The following is a 25,963-nucleotide window of genomic DNA, read 5'->3' as shown; positions in this document are numbered from 1 at the left end:
ACATCCACATAAAATGGAGTACTGACTCTCTTGTAATATAGTTAATAAAAATAATGATAGAAATATGTTTTTCATTCTTCCCTACCCTTTTGCTGATACCAACCAATATTGCTTGCCCTCTCACAAGTCCTCATGTTTTACACTAGCTCCTCTGTTTAAGTAACCACTGGTTACTCTCTGCCCTTCATTTAAGGAATAAATTGCTTTAGGCTGTCTGTTATCGGTGAATAGACAGTCAAGACCATGAATTTGGGGGAATAACGGACAAGGCTCAGCCGAGTCTGTTATTGTCTAAAATTAAGGGGCAAGACAGTGAGACATTAACAGGTAGCCGCAAGCAATTTATTTTTATTCTACTCCCCGAAATTTATGAAAAACATCCGCTATTTAACAAACATTTGCAAAAATTACATTGAAAAGCAAGTAAAATAACTGAACAACCAATGAACAGGATTTGTGACAGTTCTATTCCTCCATTCCAACCATATGGTGACTTTTAGTCTTGTAATAATGTAATAATTCATAATGTACGCAAAAGCTCCTATGCGTGACGTGTACACTATGTGACTGTCAAAGGTTGAAAAGTTAAGTATGTCATGTGTAGACTACAGAACAGGTGATATTGTAACAAGAGTAGCATTAGTAACATTACAGTAAACATTTGTAAACAAGTATGGAAAAGTTGTGATAAATGCTAGCTTAGACCATTATGGCTAAAATATGTTGTTCACACTTATTTTCATCGGTGCATGAAGGTTGCAAGTTACTGTGAAACATTGATGATAAGTTAGGGATTCTTTGCTCTTTGTTTGTTATGAACAGGTTTATTTTGTAGGCCTATGGGCTAGCTAGGCTAAGGCTAACATTAGATGCTTGGGTTACAACATGGTAAATATTATATATACAGCATTTAGGCCTACATTAAGGCTGATAGCTAGGCTACTTCATGTTTTAAAGATCCAGCAATCGAATCACATGAAAGTTTGTTAGTTTATTTTTTTTACCTCAGTGATTTGTGATACAGTGTAGCTTAGGCCTTAAACAAGATCTCTAAAGACTAGCCACTTTCTTGAACTGTTGTAGCATTCCATTGTCATACTTCAGCTTACATGGAAGAGATTCATAGTTTGGAATGAGTTGTTCAACTAGGCCTTACCTATCCCTATCTCTCATTCACTGTTGTCAGCTAAGGGAAGGCTCGCAAATTTAACCGGCGATGATCGAAGGCCCAACCGTTGCTATCCAGTGTAATGAGCACAGCAACCAGCTGGTAATGAGTCATGCTTGAACGCACACATTTCCTGCCTTCCAAGAGTCGGTGGACAGTTGTATGCACTTGACTATGAGACCACAAATTAAGCCTCTTATGCACAAAAGAAGACCAGACAATGAACTGGTCACTTTGGTCCAGGATGTACACAAAAGGGTTATAGAATTTTCTCTGCAGGTTGGAGAATTGTTTATCAATAAAGCTACATATAGGCTACTGTAACTGCATTGAGTTACTACACAGTTGTGTGTACTTTGCTGACGGTTTGTGCTCGTTACATGAATTTTACGTGGCGCTTTCATCGCTATTTTTTATTTCGTGTTTTGCAATTGAACTAACGGAGACACTCCGTTTGGTCTTGAATCCCTTAATACACAAAAACCTACATCATCAATGTTCTAGACAATCTCTCAAACCTGTGGGAACTTTTCTTTCGTTCGTACTATAAACAGTTTAATGAAATGACAGTAAATATATAGCCTAACCATTAAAACTCTCGTACGTATCTATATGCAGAATCACCTCCACGTGAGTCATGCAGTCAGACAGTAGGCTAAGACATGTGCGTGATCTTACTTTCACGTTGCGCAGCTGCTTTCGGGTTGTAAAAAACCTGAACAGTTCGCGACTTGTGCAAGAAAAATTGTTATTGCATGGCGCTTTACGAAATGGAATGGCTAATAAAGAAACCAAATAATTCTTATTCATAATCATAGTAGACTTACTTGGCTTTACTTGTAACAAAGTCACGAATGATATAATTTTAATTTAGTTTGAGAAATTACGTTTGTTCAGATCGTTTAGCATAAAGCATAAATTTGGTTTAGACTACAACGGTATGACTAGTTGTAATTGTACTATACACTGAACCAGTGTTTGAAAACTTGCGTTTGAAACCTTCATGAATGGGTAATATGACTTTTTGTATCACATTGCATGACATTTATTTCTTGGCAACTTGCCAACGTTACTTGAGATAGTAGTATTTCATCAGAGCCAGGCAAAAATAACAGTCTGCTGTTAGAGACAAGTTAGAGTAGCTATATTATGTGATAAAATGAAAAGAGATTTAACCTGTCTTACAATCTTTAAAAAGTTTAACTTACAAAACTGACGATATTATGAAACAAACTACGTTCGGCAAAGCCCCGTTTCTAGACTGCCTAACAATAAACAGCGTGCTTTATACGTACATCAGTTTACAAGTTAACTGCAGTGTTTACCCCTACTTAAATATCACGGTAGGCTACTGTACATGTGCTGCGGATTTTCCCAGGTACCTTGCCAAACAACCCCCCTTTCTAACACCTGTTTGTTAACATTTTTGGCACGTTTCCAAAAAACTTTTCATGGAGTAAACTATTTTGACTCCACTCTAGAATTAATTAGGTCAGTCAGTAAAGGATTGGTAAAGTTGTGCGAAATATTATATTAGACGTTCAAGAAAATTTATATCCCCGTAACAAAGTAAAACCATGGATGTATATAAAACACACCTCAAGCTAACCGACTCATCCGCATGAACAAAACAATCTGTTCCCCATGATAGACGAGGCACAGTCTATACCATACATACATAGCACGATATCAAGGCCCCAATAGCTACAGTATGGCCATCTTTATCAAAGTAAACCTTGCAATCCCATGTTTTAGGCCACTTGGCATGATTAACTAAATGCTCAATATTTTTTTCCATGTCCTTGTAGAAAACGTCAACTTCGCAAAATACAATAAGTTGTGTTTTTGTTGTTACGTGAGATCCGTAACCGACGAAGTGGTTAGGCTATGTACTATACTCTTAACTATGGTAGGATAATTATTTTTTCTTTTTTTGTGTGGAAATTCTAGAAAATACTTTCTTTTTCCCCCGCTTAACAGCAGATGTGGTCGTATGGTTTATTCATAAATGGGTGTACTAGAGCCTTGTTTACATGACATTTGTTGCATTTAGCACGTTATGCCAGTTTCGCGTGAATTTTTCGAAAGTATTTTGCTCGATCTTTCGTAAAATTTGAAAGGTGTACCAACTTACTGTTCGAGTAGAGAAAAGAGAGATGGATCAGTGTTAGTGAATGAAAATACTTTGTACAGGAAAAGAAGTCTGAAAGTATTTTGAAACATTCGATACGAAAATAGTTCATGAAGATTTCAACTTGTTTACAAACAATAGCAGTGCTTCTGTGTTGGGAGCTCAATGCTCATTACTTTCACGGAGTTACCGTGGGTGTGTGCACTCAAGCGTGAGCGATATGCAGGCTGCATAATGAGCAGTGGTGTGCTGCTGGCTGGGCCTTCGATCATCGCCGGTTAAATTTGCGAGCCTTCCCTAACCTCTCCTTTTACTGCAATCAGAGGAGTATTCAGATTACAAGATCTGAGATTTGACTATGTCTTGTTTATTTCTGTTTCTTATTCTGGTGACATTTTATTTTTCAAACCAGAACATGATGACATCCACAAGTCTTGGTTATGACAACCAATGTAAGTCAGAGGGCAATTCCCAGCCAACCATGCCTAAGCAGACCTCTCTTCCAAACAACCTGCGGACTCATCAACTTGATGTAATTGTTGATGAAGAAGAAGAAGAAGCAGGAAAGAAGATTCCAGCCCAGGAGAGAGATGATAATGACTCGGGTAAAGGGACTGAAACAGATGATATAGTTGGACAGGTAGCGAGTGTTTCATCTTCATGCTCAAGTGATTTAGAAGCAACTGATGGCACTCATCAGTCTAAAGAACAAACAAATATTGAAGAGGAGGAGGATGATGATTGGGTGATTCCAATAACAGTCGTAGAGACTAAATTGGCCATGTTAGGTGTGAAAGGTAAAGCCCGTCTATGGCCAGGAAAGGATTACTGTAACTTTGTGGCCAGGGATGTCATACAGCCTCATCTTGCCTTTCAGGGTGAGTTTTCTATCTTTTCACATATTTTGTTATCAATGTAAAGTTAAAAGTTTCTGCTTTAAATCAAACGATATGATGTATAAATTTTGTGAAACTGGAAATGTAAGCAACATATAGTGCATTACTGTTTGCTTCTTTGATTTGTTTGGAGCCAAAGGTCATGTTAGGCTACCAGTTTAGTCCAGTCTTAGTCAAAGTGTTGGCATGTATGTATCCCTTGAAGAGTACTTGGACCCTGTTCTCCTTAGGGAAAGCCTATTGGAGAAAATTATGTTCAAGTGCAATATGAAGGTAATAAGTTAGTGAGTTATTATAATAGCAGGAAACTAAACAGTCATGTCTTCTTGCTAATAATATTATTAGATGAGTAACAGTTTCATTCTTAACGGGGGTATAACCAACAGATTCTGTGGACAGGTCAACTACCCCTAGGATGCCCTGGCATGACATCAGTTCAGTAGTTTATGGTAATGCTGCCCGAGATGTGGCTAGACACTTCATAGAAAGATGGAACAGTACAAAGGTAAGATCAACCTTTAGGTAATTATAAGACCTTTGTACTTTATGCCTTTTGAGGTTATCATTCTTCTCGTGTCACTCTTTAATTAAAGACCAACTATGGAGACTTTTCGATGAACATAAAAATCCCACCATTTTGCATGTATGTAATCCTTAACTCGCTCCAATTACATTGCTGTAATTAACGTTACCAATTTCTGACGTTAAATACGTGAAAAATGGGAAGAAAAGTCAGCTTTCTAGGAAACCTATTTCAGACATTCCTGAAACATTCCTGTGACCAGGTGACGTCACGGTTGGTATACCTCACTCACAACAATACTTTTAGTGTGTAAAGTTGTATACTTGAGCTGCCAAAAGCATCAACGATATTACTGCTTTTTCCCCAAAATGCCACAATTCTGTGTTGTTGGAGGTTGCAGTTATACCTCAGCCAACAAAAGCATGAGGGCCAGTGTCTTCTCGATTATTTTTAATAGTGTTTTATTGGTAATTCGTTGACAGTAATGTAAACCATTTTCCCGTCACATATCACGCATGAGGCATCTTTTAGGTCTATTCTTCTGTTCAGTTTAAGGTATCTTGCGATCAAATTGTATTACGGTATCGGCAAGCTGTTTGCATGTTCTACAGTATATTGTACCTTACGTACCTATTGGCGCTCCGCTATGTAAACGATGCCTCCATTTGAGTGGAAATTTTGCTAATAAAATAACCCATTTTACTAAATTTTCTGCTTAAAATTGTCTTAAAACTAGTTGTTTACCTTCATGTGTTCTTGTTTTAAGCTAACAGCTTTTCAAACGCTCGAAATTGGAAGTCAAATACAGTACAATTGTTCGCTATCTGTGTATAAACAGTGCCTATTTCAGTGTTGATTTTCGCAGTATACCTATAATGACGTCACACGGTGACCAGAGGCTCCTTTGGGTCAATCTCTGTTTTCAGACATTCCCGAGGTTGATGTCACGTGACTACCCAAAACGTCCATTTTCGTGGTCGTTTTTTGATGGGTTATAGTAGGTTTTCGAAGATTATTTTTTACACATGTTGATTATGGGTATGTAAACTCCCAAATTAATGGAAATTCAAAAAAAAAAAATTTGTCTCCATAGTTGGTCTTTAAGGTGATACATTTGTCTGTTGACAGTTAATCATCTTCTGATCAATGCTTTTCAATAGTTGTCTCATAGGTAAATGCTGTTCTTGTATGTTTACTTTGTTTCATTGGTAAGGTAATTCCTAATCAATTAATCTACTTAATCAATTCATAGGTAATCACCATCATATTACTTATTTTTGATAAGGGAAACTTGTTTCTCATTCATCCTTTTAATTCTAATAGTGAAGGCTCTCTGTTTTAAACATGAATGTACTGTGGAAGATTTCTTTATTTCTTAACTGTGATTTTATTGTTTAATGTACAGGAACAAAAGACCAAGCAGAGACAGTCTTTCCCGTACTTGGTTCCAAAAAGTAACAAATTCCATTCTCCTTTGAATTTTGAAAAAGTTGAGGGTTCAACAAAGTGTACTTGTCAGGTAAGTCTGATAAAGTTTTGATTGCATTGAACATGCATGGGAGCAATTTGCAGGGGTACGTGGAAGGGACATCACATTGTCCCTGTTATTGTCATGTCCCTTGTAAAGCTCCATAGAAAAGACACAAACCCAAACTTTGTTACTGAACTTTGTCATAGAGCGATAACTGCCATGAAAAACTTCCCCACACAACTAAAGAAAAATCTGATTCATTTGGCAGATATCACAGATTTAAGGCCTTAATATAACATCATCTGACCACAACTGTTTTAATTATTTATGTTTGTGTTTAAGTTTTGCAATATTTATTTTCTATAATGGAGATGAGTTTTGCAAATGCTGAGTCTACAATACTTAAGCTGGTTAAGTATCCTTATGATTGGATTCAGTGTCAACACTTTTAACATTCTACCTGGAAAATATGAAAGAAAAACAAAGAGAGAGTAATGGTCTCAGATCCTAGTAGCACAATGACATCATAGATTTAAAAATTAAAGCTCACAGACATGACTTTTAAACTTGTATATTTCTCTAAACATGACTTTTTGGCTGTTTGGATGAGTTGTTCTTCATAAAGATCTCCGTCATATAAACTAAATGTGATGATTTGTGTCTCTTTTAATCCAAAAGTGAACAAATGTTGTCTGTTTTACAGTGTCTTGGTTTATGGTATTATCAGATATATGGAAACTTCAAAGACGACTGTTTTTGTTCCGTGAACTTAGTAGTCAGGGTTGTGAAAATATAGAATTAATGTTTACATTTCCATGTTTGAATTTACATTTAGGCATTTAGTACAATGTTTTCAGCAAACTCCAATTCTTATTGTAAAAATGGTAATTAGCAATGTAATTAACCTTGCGTTAATGAGATGAACAACTTACGCCCGATTCTTACATGCAAAATATGTTTGACATGAAAGAGTGCTAAGTCTAAGTCTGACATTTGCCATGGAAAGTAACACGACTGAAGACTTTTAAGCCACTTTGGAGACATTGTTATTATTTTATTATTATTATAATTATGAACAGGAGACTTGACATTGCAAAGTCACACAGATATTTTTGCTTCCTTTACATTTTTAGAGAATCCTTTATCATTTGCTTTTGTTAGGTTCTTAGGTCTGTGGACAATTGGTCTGCAGGTGTGAAAGACAAAGAAGATTCCATCCACCAAGCTTATCTAACCGTTATTGAGGAAGCCAAGCATTACATTTACATAGAGGTTAGTTTAATACTTGAATCGCAGTCCAAGACTTAGCCTTGATTTTTTAGGGAATATTGTGAAATAAACATTTAGAAACTGTGAAAATTGCCTGTTTACTGGCATTCAAATACCAGAATGGGTTTTATGTCCTAGTTTTTGATTGACAATTTGATGAGACACAGACTGTAAACCTGTTTAGGTATCTCTGTTGAAGCACATTATTTATATCACCTGCCTTATTAATAGAGTAGAATGTTTCATTAGTATACTTCATGTCCTTACATGTTTACACATAGTGATCTCTCAAGTAGCTAGTTTGGGACAAACTTAATTACAAAGTTGTGAAGGCATTAATTGATGAGAGTCTAATTTTAATAATGTTGAAAAATGACTAATACTCAAGAAATCTGTTTGACTTGTTTTATGATTTTCCCTCTTAGAATCAATTTTTCATCAGTATTGCCGATTCAAGTGAGGTCACTAATGGCATTGCAGATGCATTATACAAACGGATTGTCAGAGCCCATAGGTAATGTACCAACCTTTCAAGTTATCCTTAAACAATTTTAACATTTATTTCTTTGTCTATGTTCATGTAGTTCTTTTTACAATCTAGACTTTTTCTATTTTCAAAATCATAAAAACTGTTATTTTCAATTCAAATCTTTGACAGAAACAAGGAGACATTTAGGGTGTATGTCCTACAGCCTTTACTTCCATCATTCGAAGGAGAGGTTGGTAGCAACAGTGGAAACTCTATCCATGCCATCCTCCACTGGGAATATCGATCCATGTGCAGGGGTAAAGGTTCCCTGCTGGATAGGCTCAAAGATGGGGGAGGTAACTAATTCATCCATAATCAACATTTTGATTTCTTGTTTGAATTTGCACATTTCTGTTTGCCATTACTTACCACCAATTTCCATTGGATTTTTATATGATTGGCTGAATAAATATCTATCTATCTATCTATCTATCATGCACATTCATTTTCATCTTCTTTATCAGTCAATAAATTTGTTTTGTCCTTTCTCTGTAAGTCAACAATTGTCTAAAGTACAATTTGCTTTTTTAATTAATTAGGATTTGCCTACTTTTGTAGCTTACATTCATCTCAAAATTTGCATTTTGGGTATCCAGTCTTACTCATCCAACCATTTTTTTTTTTTTTTTTTTTTTGATTTCAGTCTCCAAACCACAACAATACATTGTCTTTAATGGTCTCCGTAACTGGGGAGATCTGGATGGAAAGTTGGTTTCAGAATTGGTTTACATTCATTCTAAGCTTCTTATTGCTGACGATAACACAGTCATAATAGGATCTGCTAACATCAATGACAGAAGTCTCCTTGGGTCGAGAGACAGTGAGATGGCAGTCCTAATCAAAGATTCTGAGACTGTTGATTCAGTCATGGATGGCAAGATGTATCAAGCAGGTGTCTTTGCTCTTGGCCTACGCCAGCGACTATTCAAGTAAGTGTGACATCAACAGGTAAATCAATGTAGGTGTCTATGCTCTTGGCCTACGCCAGTGATTATTCAAGCAAGTGCTTTGTGACATTTGCCTGCAAGATTTTCTAGAGTGAAATATCTAGAACTGTTTGACTGACATGTAGTACAGGTATGTAGAGTCCAGCCTCCTGTAGTATCCACATACTACAGAGTATTAGATATATTGGAGTAGTCATATCAATTATTTGTTCATTTAATACACCTTCTACAAGGTCTGTCTAAGTGTTTATCAGAGGCAAAGCATGCTCCTTCAAATGAGCACAGATTGAAAGATGCAAGTACCTTCAATTGTTTTGGGACCATACATTGATTTACCTGTTGATGTCACAAAGCACTTGCTTGAATAATCACTGGCGTAGGCCAAGAGCATAGACACCTACATTGATATCAAAATGGCATGCTGATCCTTTGTTTAACAAAAAAAAAGAATTAACATGTAGAGTAAAGACTGACAAATATAAATAAGATTAAGAAAGAATTAATAATAGTAAATAAATTGCAATATCTCATATTTGCTTCCTTAGAGAACATCTTGGCATTCTTGAAGGACATTGGAAGCAAGATGTCTCCGATCCTGTTTCTGAGTATTTCTTTAAGGGCATCTGGATGCTAACAGCCAGCAATAACACATCCAATTTTGAAAAGGTAAATAAGTCTTACTCAAACAGACTCAAGTTTTTATTGAGAAGGGGGCAGGGGGGGGGTCTATTGTTATCTTTGTTTGTTGATATATCAGATGATTGATCCTTGAGTTGATGGGCTGACCTACCTTGAAAGCTAAATCTTACTCTTTAGTTTCAAAGGATTTTTTTTTCAGCCTGAAAAGTTTCTGTAAATTGCTTTTTTCTATCTTTGTGTTTGTTAGGTCTTTCGTTGTGCTCCTACAAATTCCACCCGAACATTCCAGCAGCTGAAAGAGTACAGGGAGGTTCCTACTCTAGCCTCAACTAACAAGAAACAAGCTCTCAAGATTCTGAAGAATATTAGAGGTTTATTGGTCTACACACCTTTAAAGTTCTTATCAGAAGAATCCTTAGAACCAAGCATTACTACACAAGAAGGGATAGCTCCCACCAAGCTATGGACGTGATGGAATATCACAGGGTTCCTGGTACATTTAATGTTTCATCTGAAGAATCTTAGGGCCACACAGTACTACACATTACTCTCACCAAGCTATGGACTAAGTGACCACAGAAATACATCCCTTGCTGGTTTCTGCAATTTCAACAAAGAACTCTTCTTATTCAGCTCAGAGGGTACAGTATGTAGTATTTGTAGTAAGTAAAGCCATTTTATATGAACTACATGACCGGCCTGAACTACATGCCCGGCCTGAACTGTGTGCCCGGCTTGAACTGTGTGCCCGGCCTGGACCGTGTGCCCGGCCTGGACCGTGTGCCCGGCCTGGACCGTGTGCCCGGCCTGGACCGTGTGCCCGGCCTGGACCGTGTGCCTGGCCTGGACTATATGCTGGACCTGAAATATATGCCTGACCTGAACTTGCTCTTATGTCTTTGGTGTGCCTTCAATTTTGTCTTAATTTAAAAACTGTAAATATTTTCCAGGGTCTTTCAAATTTATTGAGGGTAACATGTACTAGAATTAATGGAACAATTTTTTATTATAAAGGAGGTTATAGTTAGTGCCTGAAAGAGACTAGGCTTTTCAAACTATTCAGGTTATTTAACCTGATAAAGGCCAGAAATAGAACAACACAAGTCACAAAACTGCCACAGAAAGTAGTTATATCTGTTTTTAACATTTTGGCATTCAAGCACAGGTGGCTGTTTGAAACCAATGGAACTAATGCCACCATAATCTGTGTATACATCCATCTGTCCCTCTATGTTTGTCAAAATCAATCATCTCTCTATCTGCCTGCACTATTACATGTCTGTCTGTCCTTCCATCTCTCTATCAGTTGGATGGAGAACATTTGTGTCAGGGGCTGCATTAATGTTTACCCAATATTCAAAGGTCATTTGGGGTCCATACATGAAATCATTTAATGTGCTCCTCCTTGGAATTTAATCTGATCTGAATGAAAGTTGGTGTACAGGGATAATAGGTCAAAGGTCAAAATTGTTCAGTGGCTAATGATGTTGGTCAGCTAATAAGGTGATAAGAGAAAGTGCAAAGGAAATACTCAATCACATAAAGTTGTCAGTGACCAAACTTAGGAATTTACACAGTTATGTATATATATAGATTTTGGTTAAATATATACACATACACTTATTAACAGAAACAATTTTTTTTACAGATTTGCTAGTAGCTCTTTGTATATGTTCGCAATTTCCAATGGTTTATCAAACCTTCAAATAAGATTACAATTGTTAATTAGCAAGAAATGTTTCATTTAAAAGGATTTCATCAACACCTTTAATATTTTCAAATGCAAACGCAGGTCAGAAAATTCAAACATTGTGTACTTTTCCTTCAGTATTGGAAACTTTTGTTCATGAACTGCGCAGATAAGGCATTCAGTTTCAAATCTGAGGAGCAGAGTTTGTCATCATTTGCAAAATGTCTTCCTGGTTATTAGCCCTTTGTATATAGTGTTACAGTATGCATTGTTAATTGTATAAAAACCTTTCTAGTTATTGAGTGTGATCTAACACTATAAGTGTTTCTGTAATACTACAGTGCAAATACTTCATTTTTTTATATCCCTTATTTCTGTGAGCACTGGCTCAAATCCCATCCTAGTCAAACAATTAATTTATGAGGCTCTTTTATTTCTTATTTCCAACTCTGTTTTCTGTTGTTCATCTGAGTATTCTATTCCCTCTTTGCAGTAAAGGTTACCAGGTATGGTAGGAAATTTTTACCTCACTTTTTTAAGCAAAATAGGCTTAAAAATAGCTTAATCTCATGCAGCAGATGTTACCAGCTTATTATTACATTTTGAAAAGTATAGCTTTCTGGAGGTTTCAATTATTGCAAACATATTTTATACTTGTGCATTTGTATGGCACTTTAAGAAATCTCTCGCACACACAATATGATATGCATCAATAATTTCCCGTAGACTAGTCAAATGTCTTTACTTAAATATTTATTAATGTACTCAATGTGAAGGTATAGTTTCTCTGTTTCCTGTGTAAGTTTTGCCCTAGCTTGGCGGCTGAATTGTGAATTCGTAGAAACCTTGTTGGAAGAACCAGAATGCAAAATTGCATTGTGGTTTTCGATGATGTAACATGCAATTTCTTCATGAATCTGACGTAATGTATAGTGAGGGTGTACAACATACTTGATACAGTGAAAAGCAGTATGTGACAAATAATAAATTCACAACGACACAAGCCATTGACCTCAACCACAGGCTTCTTGTACTAAATGTGATAGATACATCATCATACTAAATATTACATCTGTCCTTGTTGGAGTATTGTGTAAAACATGGTTTTAACAATTTGACCTCTGGTGAACTCAAACGATCATTGACCTCTGCCCATAACTTTAGGCTTCTTGTACTCAATGTGGTACAATCACGTACCAAATATGTGATCTGTCCAAGCTTTACTTATTATGTTTAGGAATGTGTGTTAGTGTAGAGACACAGGTAAGAGAGGAGTGAAGTAAATGTTTGGCATTTGTTGACTTCAAGTTACCTTCGACCTCCACCAAAAACAGAAGGCTTCTTTTAATCAATGTTATAAACCTTCATAACAAGTAGGAGATCTGCCAAAGCTTCCAATATTGAGATATCATGTTTACAAGGTTTTCACAATTTGACCTCTGATGACCCCAAGCAACCTTTGACCTCCACCAAAAACAGTAGGCTTCTTGTGCTCAATGTGGTACTTCCACACACCAAAATGAAGTTGGTCCGACCTTCCCTTCTTCAGATATCATGTTTACAAGCTGGGCGTCACAATCGCACACACATGCCCCATGAATGCAAAAGTTATTATTATCTTGTGCAAAGTAATATCCTTGCGATGAAAGAAGTCATTGCTACCCTGATGAGTGGTCAGTTTCTCAAGTAGCTATTTCGCTTGCCGCCTCTAGTAGTTGAACTGCCATATTTAGAGTAAGGTGACCATATTTGCCTGACTGGAACCAGGGACATTTATTGCGTGACTGATGTGGGGGAGGGGTGTAAGGGGAGGGGATGAAAATTTTCAAGTGCCTAAGGTGCTTAGATGTAAAATGGTGATACTTAGAAGCAATTTTTAAATCAATTTTATTTTCAAAAATGTAGTTTTTTCTTAGATGAAATTTACTTACTTTACGAAAGAGTGCTAGGACAATCTAGCATATTCCACTTTACACTGGCCCACCTGAAATACTGGTTAGTTCCGTTCTGCGACTGCACACTTGACTAAATTTTGTTTTTACAAATATTTTACTAATAATGTGGGATATTTTCGAAATTCCTGGACATTTTGACGAATCGGGAACATTTTCGGGGACGCTTGTTCATCGGGGACAGCACACTGTAATCGGGGACTGTCCCTGAAAATCGGGGACGTCTGGTCACCTTAATTAAGAGCAATGCCAGAGACAACTTCCAGGAATAATTTGTTTACACTTCTCTGCAAGTATGCAATTTTCCAAGCATTTGCTGCTTGTACTTTTCCATAAGGTTTGGTTTGATGTGTAACATGTAATTTCAAAATGTGGAAGTGTGCTTATCACCTGTGTAAGGAACATTTGGAGGACCTCTTATTTGTCAATCATCACCGTATTATATATATATTCTCAAGGTTTCACTCAATTCATTTATTGAGTATGAGATATGAACATGATTAATGTTGACACATGTCCTACTTTTAATAAGTTATTAACAGGGAAGCTAATTTAGTCACTACAGAAAGTATTTTGTTCAATTACAAATGTTATTCAGAGATTGATCAGTTTTGTTTTGATGTATCAATATTTTTGAACAGCAGATTTTTTATGACACAAGAAAAGGGTGACATAACTGTGACTAAGTAAAATATTTCATATACATATATAATTTTTTACAAATATAGAAAAAGTTACAGAAAGCATCTTTCTCAATTTCTTTTCTATGCATTTTCTTTTTAATTGTTGAAAGTGATCACATTTGTGTCATAGTGTACCGTAGATGTAAACCGGCATGCAGAGGATTGGTATCTTCAAACATAGTTACTAAGAGATTAAGATTGGTTGATTGGATGGTATTTGGTCTTGTTTCTTGCTACAGTATGGTATTGTCTGGGAATCAATTAAAGTTCAGTGATATTTTCCTGTCGAGCACATCACTAGAGATTGTGATTCCTCTTCGTACATTTTCAATGTGGCCTTCGACTTACTGTGAGAAGTGGAGACAATCAGAGAAAGTCGGTCCATTTTATGTAAGCAACACACGCTGTATCAATTAACCCCTTCTAATGATCAGGGAACGGAATGCTATGCATGAAGCACCCTCCCCAATTAACAGGGAACTGAATGATGTGCATGACCCCCCCCTCCCCAATAATCAGGGAACGGGATGCTATGGATGAAGCACCCTCCCCAATGAACAGGGAACTGAATGATGTGCATGACCCCCCCCCCCCTCCCAAATGATCAGGGAACATTTCATTTCATCCCAATGCAGAATTCTTTCTTTGAGAACACCAAGAGAACAAACCAGCAACACAAATCACTTTCAACCATTTGTTATTATATTACCAATAATATACACTTTACTTATATCACAAAAAGTCCAATGATCTACACCGAACATCTAACCAAAATACATCGCCATTTAAACATGAGGCCCAGAAAGCCAACAAACTCATATGTAAAGTATGTGTGTGGATAGCATCAATACTTAGCTGACAGACTGATGCTGTGTACAGAATTCTCCATAACTTTTTACTTCACCATCAGTACTGAAGCCAAAACGTATTAATATTGATAAATAAATCACTTTTTCATGGCATGACACAATGCAGCAGCAATTTCTTGGTTAAACATTAAACAATTTCAAAACTTATCAAGTGTTGTACACTGAGAAATAAGCAATTTAAAGTGAAGCCTTTAAATTACAGGCAAAAATATTATAGTAAAAATTGAACAAAATTCTAGACATCGTGACCAATTTTAATTTAAATTCCAAAGAAATGGCTGACACTGTTATCAGCAAATGTTTGGTTAGATGCTCTGTGAAATCATTGAGTATAAGTTATACATGAAAAATGGTTTGTACTTACAATGTTAAATATACATGATGGTCCAGTCGACAAGGACAATCTATACACATGTACATGATACACCCATTTACAAAACAAAAATGTACAAAGTGTTCACACCGGGGAAAATATTGAAGCATTATAACTTGAATATATACCATGCAATAATTGAGAATAGCTTTATTTATAAATGTGCAAAATTATAACCCAAAGAGACCAAAAAAACAGATTAACACATAAAATTGATCCCACCTCTGACACCATTTTGCAAGACCATTCATGTCAAAGTAGCTGTCTCACCTTTCATCTCTAACAATGGTCCACCATCCTTATATCACTAATGTACCTATTGTCACAACAAAATATCGGAATCAGCTGATCACTCTGCCAATCACTTTAACCAGCCTTGTAACTTCAAGACTAAACTGAGAGACCTGATGTTAAACGTTTCATTTCCAAATCAATAGTTTGTGGATAAAACATTGCATTATAAGAACCAGCCACTTTCAATCAATTCCATTCTGAAAACTAAATAACCTATCGTAAATATCCATTACTTTATTCCAACCTGCTTTTCAATGGAAGTTACAAATTCATAGTACTCTGTAAGAACTTAATGATCAACAAAATTAATTAAAGCTGCATGTAACAATTACAAGTACTTAATGTGACTTTTATAACTATTGTAAAGAATTTATGATGTACTAATATGAAAAAAAAATCAACAAAAATGCAATTCATCTGCACTTCAAATTCCCACTTTGTTAGTAGTTGATAAATTAAGCATTTGAATGGGTGACTAGATTGTGGAAAATGCTAGCTTGATGTTTTAGAAATTCCACTTACCTGATCAAGACTTGCTGTCAGATTAACAATCTAATTTATATTCAGGAAGATAAACAAATTTGTTATATTTCTCCTTCCATTTTATCTATTTCTTGATGAAACAACCAGCAAGAGTATTACTACTACCTAATGTAAAGTCACTGATTATGAAGTAATAGACTCTTGCCAATCAGATATATGATCTGGCATTATCTGAGATGCAGAAAGATCATTGCTCTTGTGATCAATAGCAGGAAGTACCTTGGAGTTATAAGCACACTAGCTTGTTTCTGGATTTATTCCAGTCATCATAGATTATATCTGCACTAGTAATGCTAAAGAAGCATCCTCATCCAAGGTACTGCAGCTTACAACTGTCATTTGTATCACTTGCCAAAGCTACAAACCTGTTAAATACATCTCCAGTATAGATGGACAGCCTGCAATCACATAAGCACATTCAGGAAACCTCCACTAACATTATCACTCATCCACAAAGAAAATGCAACTACAGAGAAATGCAAAATGAATAATTGTCCTGGATTAATAATTGAGCCATAATTTCAAACACAAATGTTAATACAGCATTATGCAGACTGAGCTAACACAGCTATCTTTGACTTTCCTCTACCTTCCTCTTTCTGCCTATTCTCTTACAAGATGATGAAATAAGTCGATTCACATTGCTACCTGTAGGTGACAAAAACAGATTTCAGTGCAAATAATAGGCATCAATTTGTTCATTGTTATTAGAATGTTTAATTTACATAACAAATGTGAAGATAAGCAAATATTCCAACGGTACCTACTAAAATAGTTGATCATTCTGTCTAGAGAACACAATGAAAATAAACAGTACTGACCTTATAACTTTGGTACACTTAAAAATTTAAGGTGATCTGTGTATTCAAGAAATAAACTAGCATAAAAAATATTACCATTAAAACAACTTTTTCTGGAAAGCATACTCCATGACAATGTCACTCAGCATAAAATAACTCATATTTTCCAAATAAAAACACAAAATTTGAAAGTTTATTGACCTATAAGTATTATTGAAATTCTATGATAATATCAGAAAGATTTGAATCCGATTTGACAGCAGCTGTAGAGAAAAACCTGCTCCAGAAAATGTTTCTTAGTATTAAGATGAGTTCACATAACCATATGACCTTAGTGTTCCTGAATTCCAAAAGTAAAGGTCACTAGCTTATAAGAATGTAAAATACAACATGATTATCATGATATGTACAAAAATGTGACCTTAGTTGACCTCAACTATACATATGTCATCTGTGAGGTCACATACTGCATCCCATTGTGCTGTGGACTACCAATCGTTGGCCTCTTCGCTTGATCAGGCTGTCGAATAGGGGAAGCCCCTTGAGGATGTATTGCTAGACTTTCCTGCTGTGGGTTGATTTCAATAGACCTTCTAACCTGGTAAGGTGATACATCACCATCAAAGTACTGAATGTTACCAAACACATCCATATCAGTGATATTGTTGGTGGGGGTTAAAGTCTTACTAGAATCTGAGGAAGTTGTTGGCTTGAAGGCAAATGCAATATCTCCCGACTCAACATTATCCTCTTGTTTTTGTGCATAGGTATCGTATGATGACTCCAGTACAGGCTCATCAGCGCCATAGAATCGCAACATGCTCTCAGGAGTAGGGGTGGCCATTAACTCTAATGATTCTTCCATACTCTGTTCATAGTGATCATTATAATAGACATCAACATTATCGTATAGAGACGCTCGTCTCTCACTGACATCTGTGGGGGTGGGACTAGAGGGCGGTAAGCTGAGAGGCCTGTCCCCTATTGGTGAATTCAAATCTGATCTTAGAGGTCGCTTTTCGCTTGTTAGTTTACTGATTTCCTGGTCGCTTTCCTCAATATCAGAGTGTGGGTGTGTCCTCTCCACTGTACTGCTAGGCGAGGTAAAACGATAAATGTTATTCCCGTGAGTTGATTCGCTGTCAAAGGTGGTAACACTGCTGTAATATGACTCCTCTGGCCTACGCTTTTCTGGTGACGTGTGTTGCGAGGTGCTGTAGGTTGATGAGTCATTGGTGCTGGATGGTGTATTGGGTGGTGAAGAACTCTAATTATTTTAAAAGGAAAAGCAAAGGAGAGTGGAAATAAAAAAATCAAATTGAATGCTCCCCAAACGAAAAAATTAGCAGTTATGTGCAATGAAGATCACTGCTAGCATTAAATCATATGTGCCTTGTGTATGTCAGCTTTGAATATTAGTAAGCATGTACAATTATTTCAAGTAAATGCACAAGCCTAGCTTCATTTGTCACATATACAACAACAAAATGGCTCTTACAATGACGTGTATTTAGCATGCACATTATGATTTATCATGCATTTCATGCTGGTGGACTTTATATGCAAATGAATTTAGCAAGCACTTATAAATGAAATGAATTTGCTCATCAGTAATACTGAATTAAGGCATCAGCGAGCCCATCATTATCCAATATAATTAATGGAGAGGATCTTCAAAGATTCTTCTTAAAACTGTTGCTACACCAGATGTGGAGTGTCAGTATACTGGATGTATAAGTGTCCTAATGGATTAGTAAATTATTTACAAGCAGTAAAGCAAGTCTTTATCAAGGTTACTTTGAGGATAATTCAGACTTCTACAAATAAGATGAACAATTCATCTCAAAGTGATGTGAAAAACTTGTTATTAATCACATCACAGCAACATTTCAAAGTTTACACCATGAAATTGTTCACATAGTATCCTGACAACAGGCACTTGAATGTTTTGGGAGGTAGTTAATTGTTTGGTAGGTCATCTAAGTAATGCTGTACAATTTTACCTCACAAGTAAACAAGCCATAATCATCAAAATCACCATTTGTGTTTGAACTAAAGAAACACTCTGTCATATTGTTTTACTGCTTCAATTTCACAAGTTTTCTTACTTTTGTGTGAGTTAGGTCACTGGTTATGTAATGAATACATACTGTGGATAAAATGTGTACCTTTATCTGAGACATTTGGTATTGCAGTTATAAAGCATAGATGGTGGTGCTTCATCCTGTAACTCTCAATGTGCTTAAAATTATAAGTGTTAGCTGGTTCTATCATCAACAATGAATATGCATATCTGACTATGTTCTAATCTGACTGCTTTTGGCAAAGTGAATGTGCCTTTGCAGCTAAAACATGAGTTAACATTCCATTTTAGTAATGATCCAGTCACTTTTACTGTTAGATATTAGATCATAAGACCACAATAAGATTACTCAGTAGATTCCTTACATGGAATAAAGGCTCAAATGAAGTTAAGATGTGGTCCCTTCCCCCTCCTTCCCCCTCCCTCCCCCCCCACCACCAAACTACCTACTTTTATAGTATTTTCTTTTTTCTTGAATACTGCATTCATAATATTGAACATCCTGTGTACTTCTGGCAAACACTTGGTTGATGTACAGTTTTGTTTCACATCTAACTCATTTTATAAGCAGAATACAACATTACATAATTTCTGATTGCAAATAATTAACATTTAAGTATTTATAAGCAGAATACAACATTACATTGTTTCTGAATGCAAATAATCAACATTTGAGCAATGAATATGCATAGACTGTCACTTTACATAAAATTTTATGTAGAATTCATTGTACAGATATGCTATACTAATCTACACACAAAGAAATATGGAAACTGGAATATTAATGAATGTGCTTGTTATTCTGTGTTTATTAATGCTGAATGAATGTGCAATTCAATTTATACTATACAACATGTGCATATCACAAAAATAGACTTTTGACAGACATGCAAATAAATTTAAATATAAAAGAAAACCTATCCAAAATGAAAGGGAGGAAGAGAAATAAATAAAGGAAGGTCCAAACTGAACTGGGAAGCAGGGAAAAGGTAAGAAGAATATGCAGGTGCCAGTTAAATGACAAACACCACTCACCACCATCAGAACAGTTGTAGGTGGATGGACATGATCAATAACAAACACCACTCACCACCATCAGAACAATTATAGGTGGATGGACATGATCAATGACAAACACCACTCACCACCAGCAGAACAGTTATAGGTGGATGGACATGATCAATGACAAACACCACCCACCACCATCAGAACAGTTATAGGTGGATGGACATGATCCATGACAAACACCACTCACCACCATCAGAACAGTTATAGGTGGATGGACATGATCAATGACAAACACCACTCACCACCATCAGAACAGTTGTAGGTGGACGGACATGATCAATGACAAACACCACCCACCACCATCAGAACAGTTATAGGTGGATGGACATGATCAATGACAAACACCACCCACCACCATCAGAACAGTTGTAGGTGGACGGACATGATCAATGACAAACACCACCCACCACCATCAGAACAGTTGTAGGTGGACGGACATGATCAATGACAAACACCACCCACCACCATCAGAACAGTTATAGGTGGATGGACATGATCAATGACAAACACCACTCACCACCATCAGAACAGTTGTAGGTGGACGGACATGATCAATGACAAACACCACTCACCACCATCAGAACAGTTGTAGGTGGATGGACATGATCAATGCCAGTCAATGACAAACACCACTCACCAGCCCACGGAGGGAGATGACCAAGATTAACATTACATGTCTTGATAAGCATGACTTTTAGTGTAACTATGTCAATTTTCAAGATCAATAGTTAAAATACTTTATTCCTATAACATCCTCATGCAAGGTCCCCAATACTACTGCTAACAACCTGATATGATATTACACTGCATATTCCTATTGTGATAGTGATATGGTTTCATCTTCATCAGGCAGCTAACAGAGGCACAAAAGAGCCAAAGTTGACACTAAAACATACAATTATTTAACATTTTCAGTTTCACATTTATTGCCATATCTTGCAAACATAATGATGATACAGATAACTAAAGTACTAGACAAGATATTATTACACACATAATTAAAAGTTTACATATTTTTGACAATGCAGAACCAGCATCTTAATTGACATGGCTTCTTCCAGTTACCCTTCCAATTTCTACGGTGAATATGCTGGCTTTTTGGAATTGTTGCTCAAACTCCTGACAATCTTCAATATCATAGGAGATGTGATTATGTGTGCAAAGTAGGCTAACTACACAAACTCCTGACAATCTTCAATATCATAGATGTGATTACGTGTGCAAAGTAGGCTAACTACACAAACTCCTGACAATCTTCAATATCATAGATGTGATTACGTGTGCAAAGTAGGCTAACTACACAAACTCCTGACAATCTTCAATATCATAGGAGATGTGATTATGTGTGTAAAGTAGGCTAACTACACAAACTCCTGACAATCTTCAATATCATAGATGTGATTATGTGTGCAAAGTAGGCAAACTACACAAACTCCTGACAATCTTCAATATCATAGGAGATGTGATTATGTGTGCAAAGTAGGCTAACTGCACAAACTCCTGACAATCTTCAATATCATAGGAGATGTGATTATGTGTGCAAAGTAGGCTAACTACACAAACTCCTGACAATCTTCAATATCATAGATGTGATTACGTGTGCAAAGTAGGCAAACTACACAAACTCCTGACAATCTTCAATATCATAGGAGATGTGATTACGTGTGCAAAGTAGGCTAACTACACAAACTCCTGACAATCTTCAATATCATAGGAGATGTGATTATGTGTGCAAAGTAGGCAAACTACACAAACTCCTGACAATCTTCAATATCATAGGAGATGTGATTATGTGTGTAAAGTAGGCTAACTACACAAACTCCTGACAATCTTCAATATCATAGATGTGATTACGTGTGCAAAGTAGGCTAACTACACAAACTCCTGACAATCTTCAATATCATAGGAGATGTGATTATGTGTGCAAAGTAGGCTAACTACACAAACTCCTGACAATCTTCAATATCATAGGAGATGTGATTATGTGTGCAAAGTAGGCTAACTACACAAACTCCTGACAATCTTCAATATCATAGGAGATGTGATTATGTGTGCAAAGTAGGCTAACTACACAAACTCCTGACAATCTTCAATATCATAGGAGATGTGATTATGTGTGCAAAGTAGGCAAACTACACAAACTCCTGACAATCTTCAATATCATAGGAGATGTGATTATGTGTGTAAAGTAGGCTAACTAAACAAACTCCTGACAATCTTCAATATCATAGGAGATGTGATTATGTGTGCCAAGTAGGCTAACTACACAAACTCCTGACAATCTTCAATATCATAGGAGATGTGATTATGTGTGTAAAGTAGGCAAACTACACAAACTCCTGACAATCTTCAATATCATAGGAGATGTGATTATGTGTGCAAAGTAGGCTAACTACACAAACTCCTGACAATCTTCAATATCATAGATGTGATTACGTGTGCAAAGTAGGCTAACTACACAAACTCCTGACAATCTTCAATATCATAGGAGATGTGATTATGTGTGTAAAGTAGGCTAACTAAACAAACTCCTGACAATCTTCAATATCATAGGAGATGTGATTATGTGTGTAAAGTAGGCTAACTACACAAACTCCTGACAATCTTCAATATCATAGATGTGATTACGTGTGCAAAGTAGGCTAACTACACAAACTCCTGACAATCTTCAATATCATAGGAGATGTGATTATGTGTGTAAAGTAGGCTAACTGCACAAACTCCTGACAATCTTCAATATCATAGGAGATGTGATTATGTGTGTAAAGTAGGCTAACTACACAAACTCCTGACAATCTTCAATATCATAGGAGATGTGATTATGTAGGCTAACTACACAAACTCCTGACAATCTTCAATATCATAGGAGATGTGATTATGTGTGCAAAGTAGGCTAACTACACAAACTCCTGACAATCTTCAATATCATAGGAGATGTGATTATGTGTGTAAAGTAGGCTAACTACACAAACTCCTGACAATCTTCAATATCATAGGAGATGTGATTATGTAGGCTAACTACACAAACTCCTGACAATCTTCAATATCATAGGAGATGTGATTATGTGTGCAAAGTAGGCTAACTACACAAACTCCTGACAATCTTCAATATCATAGGAGATGTGATTATGTGTGCCAAGTAGGCTAACTACACAAACTCCTGACAATCTTCAATATCATAGGAGATGTGATTATGTGTGTAAAGTAGGCTAACTACACAAACTCCTGACAATCTTCAATATCATAGGAGATGTGATTATGTGTGCAAAGTAGGCTAACTACACAAACTCCTGACAATCTTCAATATCATAGGAGATGTGATTATGTGTGTAAAGTAGGCTAACTACACAAACTCCTGACAATCTTCAATATCATAGATGTGATTACGTGTGCAAAGTAGGCTAACTGCACAAACTCCTGACAATCTTCAATATCATAGGAGATGTGATTATGTGTGTAAAGTAGGCTAACTACACAAACTCCTGACAATCTTCAATATCATAGATGTGATTACGTGTGCAAAGTAGGCTAACTACACAAACTCCTGACAATCTTCAATATCATAGGAGATGTGATTATGTGTGTAAAGTAGGCTAACTGCACAAACTCCTGACAATCTTCAATATCATAGGAGATGTGATTATGTGTGCCAAGTAGGCTAACTGCACAAACTCCTGACAATCTTCAATATCATAGGAGATGTGATTATGTAGGCTAACTACACAAACTCCTGACAATCTTCAATATCATAGGAGATGTGATTATGTGTGCAAAGTAGGCTAACTACACAAACTCCTGACAATCTTCAATATCATAGGAGATGTGATTATGTGTGCAAAGTAGGCTAACTACACAAACTCCTGACAATCTTCAATATCATAGGAGATGTGATTATGCATGCAAAGTAGGCTAACTACACAAACTCCTGACAATCTTCAATATCATAGGAGATGTGATTATGTGTGCAAAGTAGGCTAACTACACAAACTCCTGACAATCTTCAATATCATAGGAGATGTGATTATGTGTGCAAAGTAGGCAAACTACACAAACTCCTGACAATCTTCAATATCATAGGAGATGTGATTATGTGTGCAAAGTAGGCTAACTGCACAAACTCCTGACAATCTTCAATATCATAGGAGATGTGATTATGTGTGCAAAGTAGGCTAACTACACAAACTCCTGACAATCTTCAATATCATAGGAGATGTGATTATGTGTGCAAAGTAGGCAAACTACACAAACTCCTGACAATCTTCAATATCATAGGAGATGTGATTATGTGTGCAAAGTAGGCAAACTACACAAACTCCTGACAATCTTCAATATCATAGGAGATGTGATTATGTGTGCAAAGTAGGCTAACTGCACAAACTCCTGACAATCTTCAATATCATAGGAGATGTGATTATGTGTGCAAAGTAGGCTAACTACACAAACTCCTGACAATCTTCAATATCATAGGAGATGTGATTATGTGTGTAAAGTAGGCTAACTACACAAACTCCTGACAATCTTCAATATCATAGGAGATGTGATTATGTGTGCAAAGTAGGCTAACTACACAAACTCCTGACAATCTTCAATATCATAGGAGATGTGATTATGTGTGTAAAGTAGGCTAACTACACAAACTCCTGACAATCTTCAATATCATAGGAGATGTGATTATGCGTGCAAAGTAGGCTAACTGCACAAACTCCTGACAATCTTCAATATCATAGGAGATGTGATTATGTGTGTAAAGTAGGCTAACTACACAAACTCCTGACAATCTTCAATATCATAGATGTGATTACGTGTGCAAAGTAGGCTAACTACACAAACTCCTGACAATCTTCAATATCATAGGAGATGTGATTACGTGTGCAAAGTAGGCTAACTACACAAACTCCTGACAATCTTCAATATCATAGGAGATGTGATTATGTGTGCAAAGTAGGCTAACTACACAAACTCCTGACAATCTTCAATATCATAGATGTGATTACGTGTGCAAAGTAGGCTAACTACACAAACTCATGACAATCTTCAATATCATAGGAGATGTGATTATGTGTGCAAAGTAGGCTAACTACACAAACTCCTGACAATCTTCAATATCATAGGAGATGTGATTATGTGTGCAAAGTAGGCTAACTACACAAACTCCTGACAATCTTCAATATCATAGATGTGATTACGTGTGCAAAGTAGGCTAACTACACAAACTCATGACAATCTTCAATATCATAGGAGATGTGATTATGTGTGCAAAGTAGGCTAACTACACAAACTCCTGACAACCTTCAATATCATAGGAGATGTGATTATGTGTGCAAAGTAGGCTAACTACACAAACTCCTGACAATCTTCAATATCATAGATGTGATTACGTGTGCAAAGTAGGCTAACTACACAAACTCATGACAATCTTCAATATCATAGGAGATGTGATTATGTGTGCCAAGTAGGCTAACTACACAAACTCCTGACAATCTTCAATATCATAGATGTGATTACGTGTGCAAAGTAGGCTAACTACACAAACTCATGACAATCTTCAATATCATAGGAGATGTGATTATGTGTGCAAAGTAGGCTAACTACACAAACTCCTGACAATCTTCAATATCATAGATGTGATTACGTGTGCAAAGTAGGCTAACTACACAAACTCATGACAATCTTCAATATCATAGGAGATGTGATTATGTGTGCAAAGTAGGCTAACTACACAAACTCCTGACAATCTTCAATATCATAGGAGATGTGATTATGTGTGCAAAGTAGGCTAACTAAACAAACTACCAATTGCTCAAAAGAGAATTGATAATATGTGAATGTTTTCAAACTTTGACTGTTCTTACAAAAAAACTTATGCTGAAGTGTACAGTCTACATTACTGGGTTCATTCCTCTACACATCAATGGCACAACCTGAAATGCACCAAATATTAATACCAAGTTTATCAACAGCATAAAACAATCTGTAAGTATCGCAAACTGATTTAAAAACATGATTTATTTTGCTGATATTAACATGAGCTAAGG

The 25,963-nt window shown here is 36.3% G+C and overlaps 2 protein-coding genes across 9 annotated transcripts in view; one reads left to right on the top strand and one right to left on the bottom strand.

Moving 5' to 3' along the window:
• Positions 1-13,971, top strand: part of LOC139967809 (phospholipase D1-like) — a 56,633-nt gene extending 42,662 nt beyond the window's left edge. For all 3 annotated transcript variants that reach the window (XM_071971925.1, XM_071971915.1, XM_071971908.1), the window contains exons 15-23: positions 3,712-4,177; positions 4,582-4,700; positions 6,124-6,237; positions 7,351-7,461; positions 7,884-7,972; positions 8,117-8,283; positions 8,631-8,916; positions 9,480-9,600; positions 9,821-13,971. In XM_071971925.1, coding sequence (XP_071828026.1) covers positions 3,712-4,177; positions 4,582-4,700; positions 6,124-6,237; positions 7,351-7,461; positions 7,884-7,972; positions 8,117-8,283; positions 8,631-8,916; positions 9,480-9,600; positions 9,821-10,045 — 1,698 coding nt within the window. In that variant the 3' untranslated portion in view covers positions 10,046-13,971. The remainder of the gene's footprint in view (positions 1-3,711; positions 4,178-4,581; positions 4,701-6,123; positions 6,238-7,350; positions 7,462-7,883; positions 7,973-8,116; positions 8,284-8,630; positions 8,917-9,479; positions 9,601-9,820) is intronic.
• Positions 13,972-14,578: 607 nt separating this feature from the next.
• LOC139967778 (USP6 N-terminal-like protein) overlaps positions 14,579-25,963 on the bottom strand; it is a 62,006-nt gene continuing 50,621 nt past the window's right edge. For 5 of the 6 annotated variants that reach the window (XM_071971872.1, XM_071971881.1, XM_071971889.1 and 2 more), the window contains one exon: positions 14,579-18,044. In XM_071971872.1, the coding sequence (XP_071827973.1) occupies positions 17,214-18,044 (831 nt within the window). In that variant the 3' untranslated portion in view covers positions 14,579-17,213. The remainder of the gene's footprint in view (positions 18,045-25,963) is intronic. The other variant, XM_071971898.1, reaches the window with a different exon arrangement.

Source organism: Apostichopus japonicus, chromosome 1 (assembly GCF_037975245.1).
Source record: "Apostichopus japonicus isolate 1M-3 chromosome 1, ASM3797524v1, whole genome shotgun sequence".
Taxonomy (NCBI): domain Eukaryota; kingdom Metazoa; phylum Echinodermata; class Holothuroidea; order Aspidochirotida; family Stichopodidae; genus Apostichopus; species Apostichopus japonicus.
Note: the sequence above shows the minus strand (reverse complement) of the source record. Positions and strands in the feature narration are given on the sequence as shown.